A 16,500-nucleotide genomic window follows, 5' to 3' on the forward strand; every position below is an offset into this window, starting at 1 on the left:
GTCAGACTGATTTCCCTTAACCTTCCTTCATAGGACATTCCCCTTAGCTCTGGAACCATCCTTGTTGCAAACCTTTGCACTTTCTCTAATTTCTTGATGTGTTTGACCAGGTGTGGGTTCCAAACTGGTGCTGCATACTCTAGTATGGGCCTAACATAGTCTTGAATGATTCCTTACTGGTGCCCATAGGTGCCCAGATGCTGCAGCAGTTATCTGGTTAATGTGTGCTTCTGGCAATGTACTCGGTATTATACTCACTCCTAGGTCTTTCTCCTTGAGTGAAGTTTGCAGTCTTTGGCCTCCTAGCCAATACTCTGTTTGCGGTCTTCTTTGCCCTACTCCGATCTTCATGACTTTGCATTTGGTGGGGTTAAATTCTAGTAGCCAGTTGCTGGACTATGCATCCAGCCTGCCCAGGTCTCTTTGTAGACCTGTCTGGTCTGCATCTGATTTAATTCTCCTCATTAACTTCACATCATCTGCAAACGGACACTTCTGAGTCTATCCATTCCGTCTTTTCATTCACATATAACAAGAATAGCACTGGTCCCAGGACTGACCCCTGTGGGACCCTGTTGCAACCCCTGAATTGGTTGCAATGATTATTATATATGTATATATATAATTATTATCTTTTCATATAATTGTATATTGCTTATATTTGCGATAATAGCTAAATCGTAAATATATTGCTTTATATTATTATTATTTGACTTAGTTAAATTTTGTTAGGTAGGATGTTACATATTATGTGCTCAGTTCAAGTCTTGATTGTCTAACTACTGTAATTATCGCTCTTCGCTCGTTTCCCTGCCGGCTTCTGTTTCCGAGCTGCAGCGACCCATGGAGCTATCATGTGATCGAGGGGGGGGGGTGTCCTCACCTCGCCTGAAGTATTCAGTCTGGTCTAGACTCTCTTGGTGGTTGGACAGATTGTCTGTCTCATTATTCTTGTTAGTTCTGTAGAACTCTGTTCACAGAACATTGTATAGACTTAGTGATTTTCGACGTTGTACTGAGGTTGTGTGTTGCATAGACACTCTGAGCAACTCAGGTCCTGAGCTGTAGCTTCTGAAATAATTTGTACTGGTATCTGTGTACTGTCACAGTCGGGGATTTTCTTATGCTGAACTTAGATTCAGTAGTATGGGAGTTTTGTGACTTTTGTGGAGGATCTGCTGATGGTCCCTACTTAGAGTCGTTATATTATCTCCTTGTCCTGATTGTGTCGCAGTTGCTTGTTGTGTTGCTATTGGGCTTAGCATTCTTTTTTGTTCAAGCAGACTGTTCTGGTTGCCAGTCGGCCAAGAAGTTAGTTTATTTGAGGACTTTGTCGGTCACTTGTTTAAGTCTAGTCGAGTCTTGAGACATAGCGAACTACTTAGAGCACTTACACACATACACACAAACTTACTTGTACATATTTGTAATATCTTATTAAATGTTAATGTACCAGACGGTACTTAAGAATTATAAATGTGATATGTGCTTTCGGCACAAAAATACTGTACACGAGAGAATTGATTATTATTATTTTGATTATTATTAATTTAATTTAATTTGATAATATACCTCTAGACTTAATAAATTTATTAAATTTTAATTTCTCTAGTTAATAGCCTACCAGTTGTAATCCTGAAGCACTATTGAAATATATTGAATTCTAATGGATAATTGGACAAGGATACTGACTAATTGTTACGAAAACCCAGTAACAGGCTGGATGCTAGAAGGGGAGTCCTTTCTAGTATTCACTGAAGATCTCTAAGCTTTTAGAATCGCATTTTTTGTAACAAATGGGGTCCTGTCTGGGATGCTTTTGATCCAAGGTGTTGGAGAAATTGTCCAGTTTGACATACTAGTAACTCTATGATCAAACACTTTGAGTACTTTCCTAATCTGAAGACTTTGAGTTTAGTCTTGTACAACATACCAGGTGGATGTATGTACCTGACTGAGTCTCTTGATCCAAGGAGATGGAAATACTGTTTGAGTTCTAACTCTAAGACCACCAACACTAAAATTCCTATTAAGATTATAGTTTCTCATAATCACTCTCTCGTAGTACATTTATTTTCGTGATGTATGCCAAAGTGAAACAGTTAATTGATACTCTGACTTTGTCTGAGTTAAGTACATTAAAACTTCAGACGTGTTGGCGAGTAGCCAAATATCTCGGTGTGACGTATAACAGGAATTACACCGCAGAAACTATCAGAGCGTTAATTAAAGATATATTGTTTCCTGCTCATACAGAGATGTCTGATTATGATTCAGATTCAGAAAGCCTAGTGTCACAATTAGGAAGCATGACTATTTGATGACGTAGAAGAAAGAGCAACTAAGGCAGAAGTGAGCCTAGTGTCTGAGCCTAGTGTAGCTCAGTTCTCGCTCACGCCTTCCCTCCTAACTGTTAGCTTGATGCAGCCACATACTAGTACAGTGTATACTACACCTGTATCTACTTATCCTAGACCAGATCTAGACTCTCTAGAGACGTCTGGACAAAGTGTCCGACCTATGAATCGTCCAGAAAGATGTGTTAATTTCCCCACTCCTCCATTACCCACTGGTCCTATCTCTCAGGAACAGTTTGAGAGGTTAGAACGTCTCATTATGTTGCAGACTGCACAAATAGAGGCTCAGAGGAAATTGAACGAAGATTTCCAGAGAGAAAATGTTCATCTGGGAAGACAACAGACTGATAGATCACAGGATGCATTTAATGTGCAGAAAGCTGCATCCATGGTTCCTAACTTTTTTGAGAGTGACTTAGACACCTATTTTGATGTGTTTAGAACCAGGCACGTGCTATGAACTGGCCACATAAGCACTGGGCTACCTTGTTGCACACAGCTTTGACAGGAAGAGCTCAAACTTGTACTGCTGCTTTACCATTTGCTAAGTACATTAGTTATGACGCTGTCAAACAAACTATTCTAGAGACGTATAACTTGTTACCCGTAAGTTATCAATGTGCATTTCGTACGTTACAACGACGGCAAGATCAAACTTGTGTAGAGTTTGCTCGTGAGAAAAAAGTTGCATTTGAGAGGTTGTGTAGGTCTGCCAAGTGTAACAACTACGACAGCCTTGTTCAGTTGTTACTACACGAAGAGTTCAACAAATGTATGTCTGCTGACATACAAGAATAACTGATTGATCATACTACCTCGAATATTCTGGAAACTGCAGCATTAGCAGACAATTACGAGATTTCTCACAAACTTATACGTACTAAAACACAAAGAAACAAGATAACTAAAGATTGTTCTAGAAGATGGCAACCTAAATCAGCTGCTCATTGCCGGCCTGATGTATCTGCTACTGTAACTTCTCATACCTTTACCAGGAAAACTTACAATCCTGAATCTGTCTCTGTGGCTAGACAGAAATCTAATATCGAGAAGAAGAAAGTTAAATGTACCTATTGTAGCAGAAAAGGACATGCTAGAGAGTATTGCTATAAATTAGAAAGAGATACGATAGGCAGTCGTATGGCTGGCGCCCCCACACAAGTCGTATCTTCTTCCGAGCAACAAAGGCACCAAAATCCTAGTAATACCTCTGATCCTACTGTTTTAGATAATATTACTCAGGACAGATGACTAGCGTCAGAAAGTGTATTTGACGAAAAGATTCGTTCAGCGATGAGTCCTTACTTTTCGAGAGGTAAAGTAGGATTTGATGAATCACATCTAACTGAGATAATTTATTTCAGAGACACTGGCAGTTATCTCACCTTATTGAGAGAAGATGTACTGCCCATAACTGATGATACCTATTGCAAGATATATGTATTGTTAGAAGCCTATGGTGGGGCTGTTATAAAAGTACCTCTTCACAAAGTTTACATTGAAACAAGCTATTATACTGGCTATATTTCAGTGGGTATATCCAGTGGTGTATTTCCCATCGGGTCAGTGGACCTGTTGATAGGGAACGATATCCTTCATGCTGGTATATGTAAAGAACCACTTGTGATTGATAATAACACTGATGATAATTATGCCATTGAATCTTGTAAAGAGAAACCTATTTTATTTCCTCTCAGCGCAATTACTAGAGCTATGTCAAAGATTCAACAACCATCCTTGTCTCCCGTTGAGTTAGTGGATGACAATGATTTGGGCTTGAATATGTTGTTTAGTGACGCTCTGCGCCCAGGATCATTAACACCAACTCCCCCGTGTCATCAACCTAGTCAGGACACAACTGACGTTAAATTTCTAACTCATGATGATTTAATCAAGGATCAGTTTGTTGATCAGTCACTGGAAAGACTGAGAGATATAGCAGTTACTGAGAGTGAAGCAAAGGATCTCGATAATTGTTACTATTATAGTAATGGTGTACTGATGGAGAAAAATACATGTAAGTTGTCAGCTGATAGTGTTTCCACCACAGTCAAGCATCTCGTAGTGTTACCAGTTACATTTCGTGAACAAGCCATTGATTTTGCTCACAATAGTCCCATAAGAGGACATTTGGGTGTCAAGAAGACACTCGGTAAACTGGCAAAACATTTTACTTGGCCAAAGATGAAGGAAACAGTAGCTGATCATGTGCGACGTTGCCACGCGTGCCAAGTGACAGGCAAGCCAGCGCACACACCTCCACCTGCACTTCTCATTCCTATCACCGTGGATGGTGAACCATTCTCACGTCTTATTATTAATTGTGTTGGTCCTTTGCCTAGAACCAAACTAGGAAACCAATACTTATTTACTATTATGGACGCTGCAACACGCTATCCCGAAGCTATTCCTATGAGAAAAATTAATGCTCGTGCTATTGTGAAAGCGCTGATGAAATTTTTCTCCCAGGTTGGACTGCCACGAGAGATACAATCAGATCAGGGATCTAATTTCACTTCTAAGATCTTTCGAGAAGCATTATCCCACCTAGGAATAAAGTCTGTACTTTCAACCAGTTATCATCCACAGTCACAAGGTGCTCTAGAGAGATTTCATCAGACACTGAAGTCCATGATGAGAGCTTATTGTGAACATTTTTCTAGAGACTGGGATGAGGGTATACCTTTTCTTCTGTTCGCTATGAGAGAAAGTGAGCAAGAAAGTCTCGGGTTTAGTCCTTTTGAATTAATATTTGGACACCAAGTGCGTAGTCCTCTCGCAGTGTTAAAAGACGTGTGGACAGGAAAATCAAATCCATCATTGAGTACTTCACCTTCATTAATGCAGCAACATTTGACAGCCGCTAGAGAGCTAGCTTCGAAAAACCTAGTTTCAGCCCAAGCTAGAATGAAGCAACAATATGACAAGTGTGCTGTCTCTCGCTCTTTTAAAGCTGGAGATAAGGTGATGGCTCGGAAATTAGTACCAGGTCATGCTCTACAAGCCAGGTATGATGGTCCCCTGGAAGTAGTGAAAAAGCTTAGCGACGTAAATTATTTGGTACATACGCCTGGGAAAAAGAAATCTAATAATGTGTACCATGTTAACCAGCTTAAGACTTACTACGCTAGTCCTCTACCTACTACATCTATTCTTCCCAGGACAGAGGAAGAAAACGTCAGTCTACCTGACATCTCTAGAGGTATAGAGGTGCGCTTAGAAAATTCAGTGACTCTACAGTCTCTAGACGATTTTCTTAGTAACCTTGGGATTGATAAAGCTGGTGATATTAAAAACATGATTTTGCATTTCCCTGAATTGTTCAGTGATGTTCCTAAATGTTGTACTCTAGGTGTACATGACGTTGATGTACAGGGAGCATCACCCATTAAGCAATTACCATATAGGATGAGTCCAACAAAGCATAAAGCATTGAGAGAAGAGGTTGATTTTCTGTTATCTCACGGACTTATTGAGCGCAGTAAAAGTCCATGGGCATCTCCCTGTATTTTAGTGCCTAAACCTGATGGTAGTTTCAGGATGTGCACTGATTACAGGAAAGTGAACTCTGTCACCTTGCCTGATGGTTATCCTCTACCTTGCATTGACGACCTTATTGACCGTGTGTCAGGAGCCCAGTTTGTCAGCCGTTTAGATCTCTTACGAGGCTATTATCAAGTCCCGCTTACTGAACATGCTCAAGAAATATCTGCTTTTACTGTTCAAGATGGATTGTTTAACTACCTCGTCACCCCCTTCGGCCTATGTAACGCAGCTTCTTCATTCCAACGTATAATGAATGAGTTGACCCACAACTTAGGAGTAGAAGCCTACCTTGACGACTTAGTGGTGTACAGTGACAAGTGGGAACAGCACTTGACGCGTCTCAGAGCATTGTTTGAGAGACTGGCGCACTACAACTTCACTGTCAACTTAGCTAAATGTAGTTTTGGTCAAGCCAAGATTACCTATCTAGGCTTTTGTATCAGCCAAGGTGAGGTTGCTCCTACTGAGGCTAAGGTTCGTGCAATTTCTGAATTTCCAGTGCCACAGGATAGGAAGGGAGTACAGAGATTTCTGGGTATGGCAGGATATTATCGCAGGTTCTGTCCAAACTTTTCTCAGATTGCAGCTCCTCTCACTAAGCTTACTAGTAGCAAAGTTCAGTTCACCTGGACTAGAGATTGTTCAGACTCTTTCAAAAGGTTGAAGCGCTTGCTATCCTCTGCTCCTGTGTTGAAAAGTCCTAATTTCAATCTTCCCTTCTTTTTACATATAGATGCGAGTGGCTATGCAGTGGGTGCTGTGTTGCTCCAACAGTCAACATCCACTGACATTCTCCATCCTATATGTTACTATTCATCTAAACTTAAATGACACCAGAAAAATTTTGCCACTATTGAGAAAGAGGCTCTAGCTCTTGTGGTGTCCTTGGAACATTTTGACGTGTATTTGGGCACTTCCCCATTTAAAATTAACGTTTTTTCAGACCACAATCCACTCACTTATATTAACACTATGAAGAGTAAGAATGCTAGGATCATGAGGTGGGCCCTCAGAATCCAACCTTATTCTATTAGTATAAAACACATAAGTGGTCATTGTAATGTAATTGCTGATGCTCTGTCACGTCCTTAATAATTATCAGTTACATTAAATTAACATAATTTTAATGCCCAAATACCTTTTGTTACTTGCTATATCAAATTCAGTAGAGTAACTTAATCCCTCCAGCCCATATTAACTATATATACTCATGTCTAATTATTATATTTTTATATTCACAGTAGTGTTGTGTATGAGGAGGAGACATAAGCTGAGTGATGAGTGGGTAGTGTCATGTGGGCGATGTTACTGCTTGGCGGAACACTGTCCTGCCTCAGACCCCCCCCCCTTACTACACTCCTTAAGCTGTTTCATACTCAGAAGTCCATACTGCCTCGCATTCCACAACCACTACTTAAGAGTGGAATGCATTCTCCTCTATTATGATCGAGCCTCATCGTGTCAGGCTTGTGTACGCTATCCTGTCTCTACACTGATGTACATAACCACGAGTATGCGGAGATACGATACTGTGTACTGCCCTAGTACTAGGGGCATATCTTATTGTATAGACGCTGTGAAATTATAGAAGTGCTTGGCACAAGAGTGACTCTGATTAATGTTTATATTAATTAGTAATGTAACCTGAGTAATCAGTAATGTGAAAGACATTAATGCAACTCCTAGTGCGACTGTTTGTCGTGTTGGGGGGTGTTGCAACCCCTGAATTGGTTGCAATGATTATTATGTATATATATAATTATTATCTTTTCATATAATTTTATATTGCTTATATTTGCGATAATAGCTAAATCGTAAATATATTGCTTTATATTATTATTTGACTTAGTTAAATTTTGTTAGGTAGGATGTTACATATTATGTGTTCAGTTCAAGTCTTGATAGTCTAACTACTGTAATTATCGCTCTTCGCTCGTTTCCCTGCCGGCTTCTGTTTCTGAGCTGCAGCGACCCATGGAGCTATCGCGTGATCGAGGGGGGGGGTGTCTTCACCTCGCCTGAAGTATTCAGTCTGGTCTAGACTCTCTTGGTGGTTGGACAGATTGTCTGTCTCATTATTCTTGTTAGTTCTGTAGAACTCTGTTCACAGAACATTGTATAGACATAGTGATTTTCGACATTGTACTGAGGTTGTGTGTCGCATAGACACTCTGAGCAACTCAGGTCCTGAGCTGTAGCTTCTGAAATAATTTATACTGGTATCTGTGTACTGTCACAGTCGGGGATTTTCTTATGCTGAACTTAGATTCAGTAGTATGGGAGTTTTGTGACTTTTGTGGAGGATCTGCTGATGATCCCTACTTAGAGTCGTTATATTATCTCCTTGTCCTGATTGTGTCGCAGTTGCTTGTTGTATTGCTATTGGGCTTAGCATTCTTTTTTGTTCAAGCAGACTGTTCTGGTCGCCAGTCGGTCAAGAAGTTAGTTTATTTGAGGACTTTGTCAGTCACTTTTAAGTCTAGTCGAGTCTTGAGACATAGCGAACTACTTAGAGCACTTACACACATACACACAAACTTACTTGTACATATTTGTAATATCTTATTAAATGTTAATGTACCAGACGGTACTTAAGAATTATAAATGTGATATGTGCTTTCGGCACAATAATACTGTACACGAGAGAATTGATTATTATTATTTTGATTATTATTAATTTAATTTAATTTGATAATATACCTCTAGACTTAATAAATTTATTAAATTTTAATTTCTCTAGTTAGTAGCCTACCAGTTGTAATCCTGAAGCACTATTGAAATATACTGAATTCTAATGGATAATTGGACAAGGATACTGACTAACTGTTACGAAAACCCAGTAACAGGCTGGATGCTAGAAGGGCAGTCCTTTCTAGTATTCACTGGAGATCTCTAAGCTTTTAGAATCGCGTTTTTTGTAACAGACCCCACTCGTCACTGGCGCCCACTGTGATACCTCATCACGGACCATGACTTGCTGTTGCCTCCCTGTTAGGTATTCTCTGATACATTCCAGTGCCCTTCTTGTTATATGTGCCTGTTCCTCTAGCTTCTGTACTAATCTCTTGTGAGGAACTGTGTTGAAGGCCTTCTTGCAGTCCAAGAAAATGCAATCAACCCACCCCTCCCTCTCATTTCTTACTTCAGTTACCTTGTCATAAAACTCTAGTAGGTTTGTAACACAGGATTTGCCTTCCATGAATCCGTGCTGGCTGTTGTTTATAATCTTGTTCTGCTCCAGGTGCTCCACCACTCTCCTCCTGAAAATCTTCTCCATGACTTTGCATACTATACACATCAGTGACACTGGTCTATAGTTTAGTGCTTCATTTCTGTCTCCTTTCTTAAAGATAGGGACTACATTTGCCTTCTTCCATACTTCAGGTAGTTGCCCAGTTTCAAGGGAAGTGTTGAAGATTTTGGTTAGTGGCACACATAGTGTGTCTGCTCCCTCTCTAAGGACCCATGGAGAGATGTTGCCTGGTCCCACCGCCTTTGAGGTATCAAGGTCATTTAGGAGCTTCTCCACCTTCTCCTCAGTTGTGTGTAATTCATCCAACACTTGTTGGTATATCCTTTGTTGATGTACCCCACTGTTCTGTCTTCCCAGTGTCCCTTCAGCCTCCACTGTAAATACTTCCTGAAATCTCATGTTGAGCTCCTCACATACTTCTTGGTCATTTCTTTTGAGCTCCCCACTTTCTTTCCTCAGCCTGATTACCTGGTCCTTGACTGTTGTCTTCCTCCTGATGTGGCTGTAAAGCAGTTTCAGGGGAGAGTTGACTTTCCATGCTATGTTGTTTTTGTACTGCCGCTGCACCTCCCTCCTTATCTGTGCACACTCGTTTCTGGCTCATCAACTAATCTCTTTATTTTCCTGAGTCCTTTGCCTTCTGTACTTTTTCCATTCTCTAGAGCACTTAGTTTTTGCCTCCCTACACCTTCAGGTAAACTAAGGGCTCGTTCTGTCCTTCCCATTATTTCTGTTACCCTTGGGAACAAACCTTTCTGCTGCCTCCTTGCATTTTGTTGTTACGAAGTCCATCATTTCGTTTACTGATTTTCCTACCAACTCCTGTTCCCACTGAACCTCCTGTAGGAAGGTCCTCATTCCTGTGTGGTCCCCTCTTTTATAATTTTGGCTTTTCCCTTTCTACTCCTGTTACCCTCTCCACTTTTAGCTCCACATGGTCACTAGTTCCAAGGGGCCTTTCATATGTGATGTGCTCAATGTCTGAGCTACTCAGGGTGAACACAAGATCCAGTCTTGCTGGTTCATCCTCCCCTCTCTCTCTCTGGTAGTGTCCCTAACATGTTGGTGCATGAGATTTGCCAGCACCACATCCATCATCTTGGCTCTCCATGTTTCGAGACCCCCATGTGGCTCCAGGTTTTCCCAATCGATCTCCCTGTGATTGAAGTCGCCCATGACGAGTAACTTCACTCTACTTGAGTGAGCCCTTCTTGCCACCTCAGCTAGTGTGTCCACCATTGCTTTGTTGCACTCATCCTATCTCTCTTGGCCTCCTGCAGTTCTGTGGTGGGTTATACATCACTGCAATGACTACCTTGTGTTCCCTAGACTAAAGTGTACCTACTATGTATTCTCTTTCTCCAATCTCGTCCATGGCTCCCATTTCCTCAAATTTCCATCGTTTTTTTATGAGCAGTGCAACCCCTCCTCCCCCTCTGCTCCTATCCTTCCTCAGGATCTGATATCCAGGTGGGAAGACTGCATCTGTTATTATCCCAATGAGTTTTGTTTCTGTAACTGCTACAATGTCTGGGGACATCTCCTTGATTCTTTCATGCCACTCCTCACATTTATTCGTTATTCCATCTGCGTTTGTGCACCAAACCTTCAACTTCTTTTCTATAACTGTGGTCTGGGGAGAAAGGTGGGTTAGGGGGAGCAGGTGCCCTGGCAGAGGCCTATAGGGGGTTGCTGTGGGGGTGGGGTCTGTGGTATGGGGGTGGGGGCAGAGGGCCTATGGGGGTTTTAGTGAGGGTTGTGGTGAGGGGGATGGGGGAGAGGGTCTATGGGGGGTTACAGTGGGGGTGGGGGCTGTGGTGAGGGGACGGGGATAGACGGTACAGTGTGTAGGTTGCTGTGGGGGTGGGGTTTGTGAGGGGGGGTTACTGTGGGGGTGGGTTTTGTGCAGAGGGGGATGTGTGGGTTACTGTGGGTTTCTGTGGGGGTGGGGTTTGTGCTGAGGGGGATGGGGGCAGAGGGTACAGTGAGTGGGTTTTGGGTTAGGTTGTTTGATTGCTTTAGGACTGCCATGGTTGTGTTCCTTCTGTGGGTGGTACTGGAGGGAGTTGTGTTTGTTCTTCCACCTGGGCTTAATTTCTCCTGCTCCCCACCCTCCTTGCCTCCCATTCCCCCTTGCGACGTTCACCCTCTCTTTCAGTATCATCCTTTCCTCTTGTGTTCCATCTCAGTTGAGGTACACATTCCAGAACTCCTGATTGTCCCTTAGGCACGCTTTCTTCTGCAGGATCTAGTTTCGAGCTGACTCTGCCTTGAAAATCATCACACAGTTGCTTTATGCTCAAGAAGCCTCCCTTCGACCCTGCAGGGGTGGGGAATTTATATTCTACAAACGTCACATCCTTTTCACAATGTTGACACATCGTTTGAAAATCAAGCCTGTGAATGGTGCAATAAATGACTCCTCGAAGCTAGCTTTAGCTACCGCCATTAGGAGCAGGTCAAATTTACGGCAATCCACTCTCTGAAGGACTCCATTGTCGTCTGCACAGACAACAAGGAAGCATCAAAACTAATGGACGACTCTTCAATCAGAACCCTACAAACACAACAATTCACTATATCCCCGTCTCCATTATTAAAGTCGAAACGTTCGGTCTTTGTGAAAAGACTTGACAATATCGTCACCTCTCTCTCTACTGAAGCACTGAAGACATCTATTGAGGAACAAAACACGTGGGCCTCGGTAGACAGCATCTCCAAGATCCCTAACGCCTCATCTATGCTAAAGATTACATTCTCAGACGTCTCCATGGCTGCCCAAGCTCTCTCTGACGGTCTGGCCATCTCATATTACCACATTCACCCAAGTCATATAGAACAAAAACGTTTCACATACATCTCCCACTGCTGGACCTGCTACTCCTATAACCACACCACCAAGGACTGCCCCGTCAAGGATAAGAAGTTTTGTTCAAAATGTGGGAATGATGGACACTATTTTAGATCCTGCACCATTACTACAGCACCAACATGTCTTAACAGCAAGGGTAATCATCATACCCTTGCAGCTAAGTGCCTACTCAGGAAAGAAATCATATCGAAGAAAACTAAAGTTCTGAAGAACACCTCCAATTCACCGACATACGCTGCAATAACCAACCCACAAACCGACACCACCAAGACTCAACACGCCAATCTACAGGCACCATCGCCCAGCAACTCCCTCTCTCCACTCCCCGACGGTGCTCCCTCCAAGATGCTGTACTGCATGGTGTATGCACACCTTGCAAACGCAGCAAACCCCGGCACTTTCAACACCACTATTAACGAACTGTTCCGTCTGAACAACATGCCTGCCTTCAATTTTCCGGACTCCACACCTTCAGCAGACATCCTCAAGATCCTTCCCAACGCCCTGAACTTTACTGCACCTGCAGATCTGTCTCCTGCCCAAGCAACTGCTCCTGTAACTTCTATAACCACTTCCACCGCCGACAACGCTGATCATGCTGCCTCAACCACCGTCTCCCACCTCTCTCAGCCTGCTGTTACACAACCATTACACCTCTCCACTGGTCGTGTCGACCCTCAATCACCTGCTACCACCATTGTAGATTCGCCCAATGATTCCACTCCAGAAGAGGAAGATAGCGACGACTCCAGTAAACCCTCATGGGAAAACCTTACCTTCTACACTTTTTCAAATACTGACACCATGACCTGTATTGAACTCTACAAAAGCCTCGGTGCTGGAACAGTCAAGTATGCCTGTGAATCCCCACTTCACTTCACACTCACCCAAGTTCTTGAGTTCATCAAGCCTCTACGTTTCACCTTCAGTAACAAGGCTAAATTATACCACCTATCTAGGAGCAGCTTCAAAAAGTTCGAAAATGGCTCCATTGCTAACCTGCCTCCTCAGTTACTCATATAACTCCCATATGTGTTCTACCCTCTGATGTGACCTAGCCTGCTGCCAGCTACTTAAGATTCAAGACTTCAACTACCACAAGTTCGATGCAACAGTCCCTGCTATTCCTGTTCTTAAGTCTGCCCCACGATCGCCTTAGCTGCTGGGTTAAGCCCTGGCTCTATTTCTACGACTAAGAACACTCCTCTCCAGCACTATTCTTCGTCTGTCCCGTCTTCCTCGCTCATCCCATTGGAATCTTACCTGAACTTGTTCGTTCGTTCGTTGTACTGTTTGTAACGGCTTGACAAAGCTCCTGGAGAGCGAAACGTTGCCACAATAAAATGTCACATTAGTTGCGCTTGTGTCCTTTTACTTTACATATTGTCTGTAATTCTATCAACATTATTACACATTTATCTTCACTCTGAGGACTGTGAGAAGTGAACTTCTACACAACAAGACGGGCAGCAAGCAGCAACCTCACTCTGTACCCTTCTCCAGAACATCAATTAATCTGAGATCGTTTATTCCCAGGATGATTCGTGTCTAGAACATGTTCGTACAGCATAACGGCATCTAAGAAATAAAGTCAGCTGACCAAATGAAATCACTGGCCCAACTTCATCGTGTTCCATATTTGAGTATTTCATAACAATAAAAAGGGTTTCAAATGAGCTAACGTAGATAGCAGCTCTTAGCTTGTAAATAAAGCCAGGAGCAGTAAGCTTAACCTTATAAAACCCTGAAAAAGAGAATGAGAGACCCTTCTAACTCTAACAACTCTCTCTCTTCTCTTCTAGGGAACTAGCTGGTGCTGTCTTCTACAGACTGCCAATAGTGCTGCCTTCTAGAGACTGTTACTAGTGCTGGTGCTGCCTGCTACTGTCACTAGTACTGGTGCTGCCTACTACTGTCACTAGTGCTGGTGCTGCCTACTACAAACTGTCACGAGTGCTGGTGCTGCCTACTACTGTCACTAGTGCTGGTGCTGCCTACCACTGTCACTAGTACTGGTGCTGCCTACCACTGTCACTAGTACTGGTGCTGCCTACTACTGTCACTAGTGCTGGTGCTGCCTACTACAAACTGTCACGAGTGCTGGTGCTGCCTACTACTGTCACTAGTGCTGGTGCTGCCTACCACTGTCATTAGTGCTGGTGCTGCCTACCACTGTCTCTAGTGCTGCCTACTATTGTCACTTGTGCTATTGCTGCCTACCACTGTCACTAGTGCTGGTGCTGCTTACTACTGTCACTAGTACTGCCTACTACTGTCACTAGTGCTGCCTGCTACTGTCACTAGTGCTGGTGCTGCCTACTACTGTCACTAGTGCTGGTGCTGCCTACCACTGTCTCTAGTGCTGCCTTCTACTGTCACTAGTGCTGCCTACTACTGTCACTAGTGCTGGTGCTGCCTACCACTGTCACTAGTGCTGGTGCTGCCTACTACAAACTGTCACGAGTGCTGGTGTTGCCTACTACTGTCACTAGTGCCGGTGCTGCCTACTACTGCCACTAGTGCTGCCCACTTAAGACTCTCTAGTACTTGATCGTCATGTACTCACCGTGTTCATTGTTCTGGGTGGAGTCCAGGTGCCGTCGCTCAAGTTTGTCATCAAGGATGGCTACAGTTTTATCAGGAACGGAGATGACCTGGCCGGGGTACACAAACCTGGTAGACAGCTTGTTCAGTTTGGTAAGCTCTGAGGGCGTTGTGTCAAACCTGGCCGCTATACTGGTCAGTGTGTCGTTGGCCGATACCTGAAACAATACCAACATTTTTAGTCCTGGCAAGAATATAATAGTCTTTATTTCTACCAGTACATGTACAAGGTATACAGACCATAGCTGACATCAATAACATACTACTATATAGAAAGTAGCTTGTTATGCTGAGCATTTCCCGCAAATTAGGTCAGTTTTGTCCCAGGATGCGACCCTTACCAGTCGATTAACACCCAGGTACCTATTATACTGCTAGGTGAACATGGACAGCAGGTACCTTAAGGAAACACGTCCTAATGTTTCCACCCGTACCGGGGATCGACCTCCGGACCTTAGTGTGTGAGCTGACTGCACTACCAATCCAGCTACGAGACACAACAAAAACACACTTAGGAAAACAGTGTAAGTTTATTTATGACCAGGTACACATAAATATAATCATCATAGTGTAAATTACCCAGGATAACCGAAAAATGTCAGAGTGATTTATCATTTAGGTGCAACAGTCTGGTTTCTGAAGGAGGACCAGGCTACGACACTTGTTTTCAATCAGCATTATTATAATAATAATAATAATAATAATAATAATAATAATAATAATAATAATAATAATAATAATAATAACTACTACTACTACTACTACTAATAATAATAATAATAACTAATAATAATAATAATAATAATAATAATAATAATAATAATAATAATAATAATAATAATAATAACTAATAATAATAATTATTATTATTATATTATTTGTAGTAATTAATTTATTTTATTGCTATTATTAATATTTGAGGGGGCTTTGGGAAGTTGAAGATTATTATTATTATTATTATTATTATTATTATTATTATTATTATTATTATTATTATTATTATTGTGGGACTTTGGGAAGCTAGAGGTTATAATAATAATAATGAAATAATAATAATAATTATTGTTATTAAGTGGACTTTGTGAAGGTAATGGAGGTTATGATGTAGGCTGGAATATCTCCTGGTACCGTCTCTGTGTATTTATAGAATGTTATATATGATATTAAATAGTAACATATAGCAGCAGGGGTGACTGATCAGTCTGTTGTGTCTATATTTCACTGTGTGTGACCGGCACCAACAATCTGATTGAAAATTACACACATGTGCAGCACCTGGTTATCGTTCTTGCAGACGTTACGCCACCTAGGGACTTTATCAACACAAATTCAAGGACATAACTGGAAGACAGCAGAACTATATGCAAAAGATGAGGTTATCAGTCCCTCAGCTTTGAAAAATAAGAATATAAGAAGAGTAATGAAGGAACACTGCAGCAGGCCTACTGGCCCATGCGAGGAGCACTTAATCAGACCTATTTGCATAAGCTAGTCAGGTCCTACTCACACCCACTCATGTATTTATCTAACCTATTTTTAAAACCACACAACGTTTTAGCCTCAATAACTGTACTCGGGAGTTTGTTCCACTCATCCACAACTCTATTACCAAACCAGTGCTTTCCTATATCCTTCCTGAATCTGATTTTCTCCAACTTAAAACCATTGCCTTGGCTATGTAATATTAGTACGCTGTTTACATCTTTATTTATTCCTGTTTTCCATGTATACACCTCAATCATATCCCCCCTAATTCTACGTCTTTCTAGAGAGTGCAGATTCAGGGTCCTCAGTCTATCCTCATAGGGAAGATTTCTGATACATGGGATCAACTTTGTCATCCTCCTTTGTACATTTTCCAGAGCATT

General features: G+C 42.0%; 1 protein-coding gene across 5 annotated transcripts in view; it reads right to left on the reverse strand.

Annotated features, from left to right (window-relative positions):
• Window positions 1–16,500, reverse strand: part of LOC128703002 (uncharacterized) — an 805,350-nt gene that overhangs the window by 140,401 nt on the left and 648,449 nt on the right. For all 5 annotated transcript variants that reach the window (XM_053797525.2, XM_053797523.2, XM_053797522.2 and 2 more), the window contains exon 6: window positions 14,595–14,790. In XM_053797525.2, the coding sequence (XP_053653500.2) occupies window positions 14,595–14,790 (196 nt within the window). The remainder of the gene's footprint in view (window positions 1–14,594; window positions 14,791–16,500) is intronic.

This window comes from Cherax quadricarinatus, chromosome 86 (assembly GCF_038502225.1).
Source record: "Cherax quadricarinatus isolate ZL_2023a chromosome 86, ASM3850222v1, whole genome shotgun sequence".
In the NCBI taxonomy this organism is placed as follows: domain Eukaryota; kingdom Metazoa; phylum Arthropoda; class Malacostraca; order Decapoda; family Parastacidae; genus Cherax; species Cherax quadricarinatus.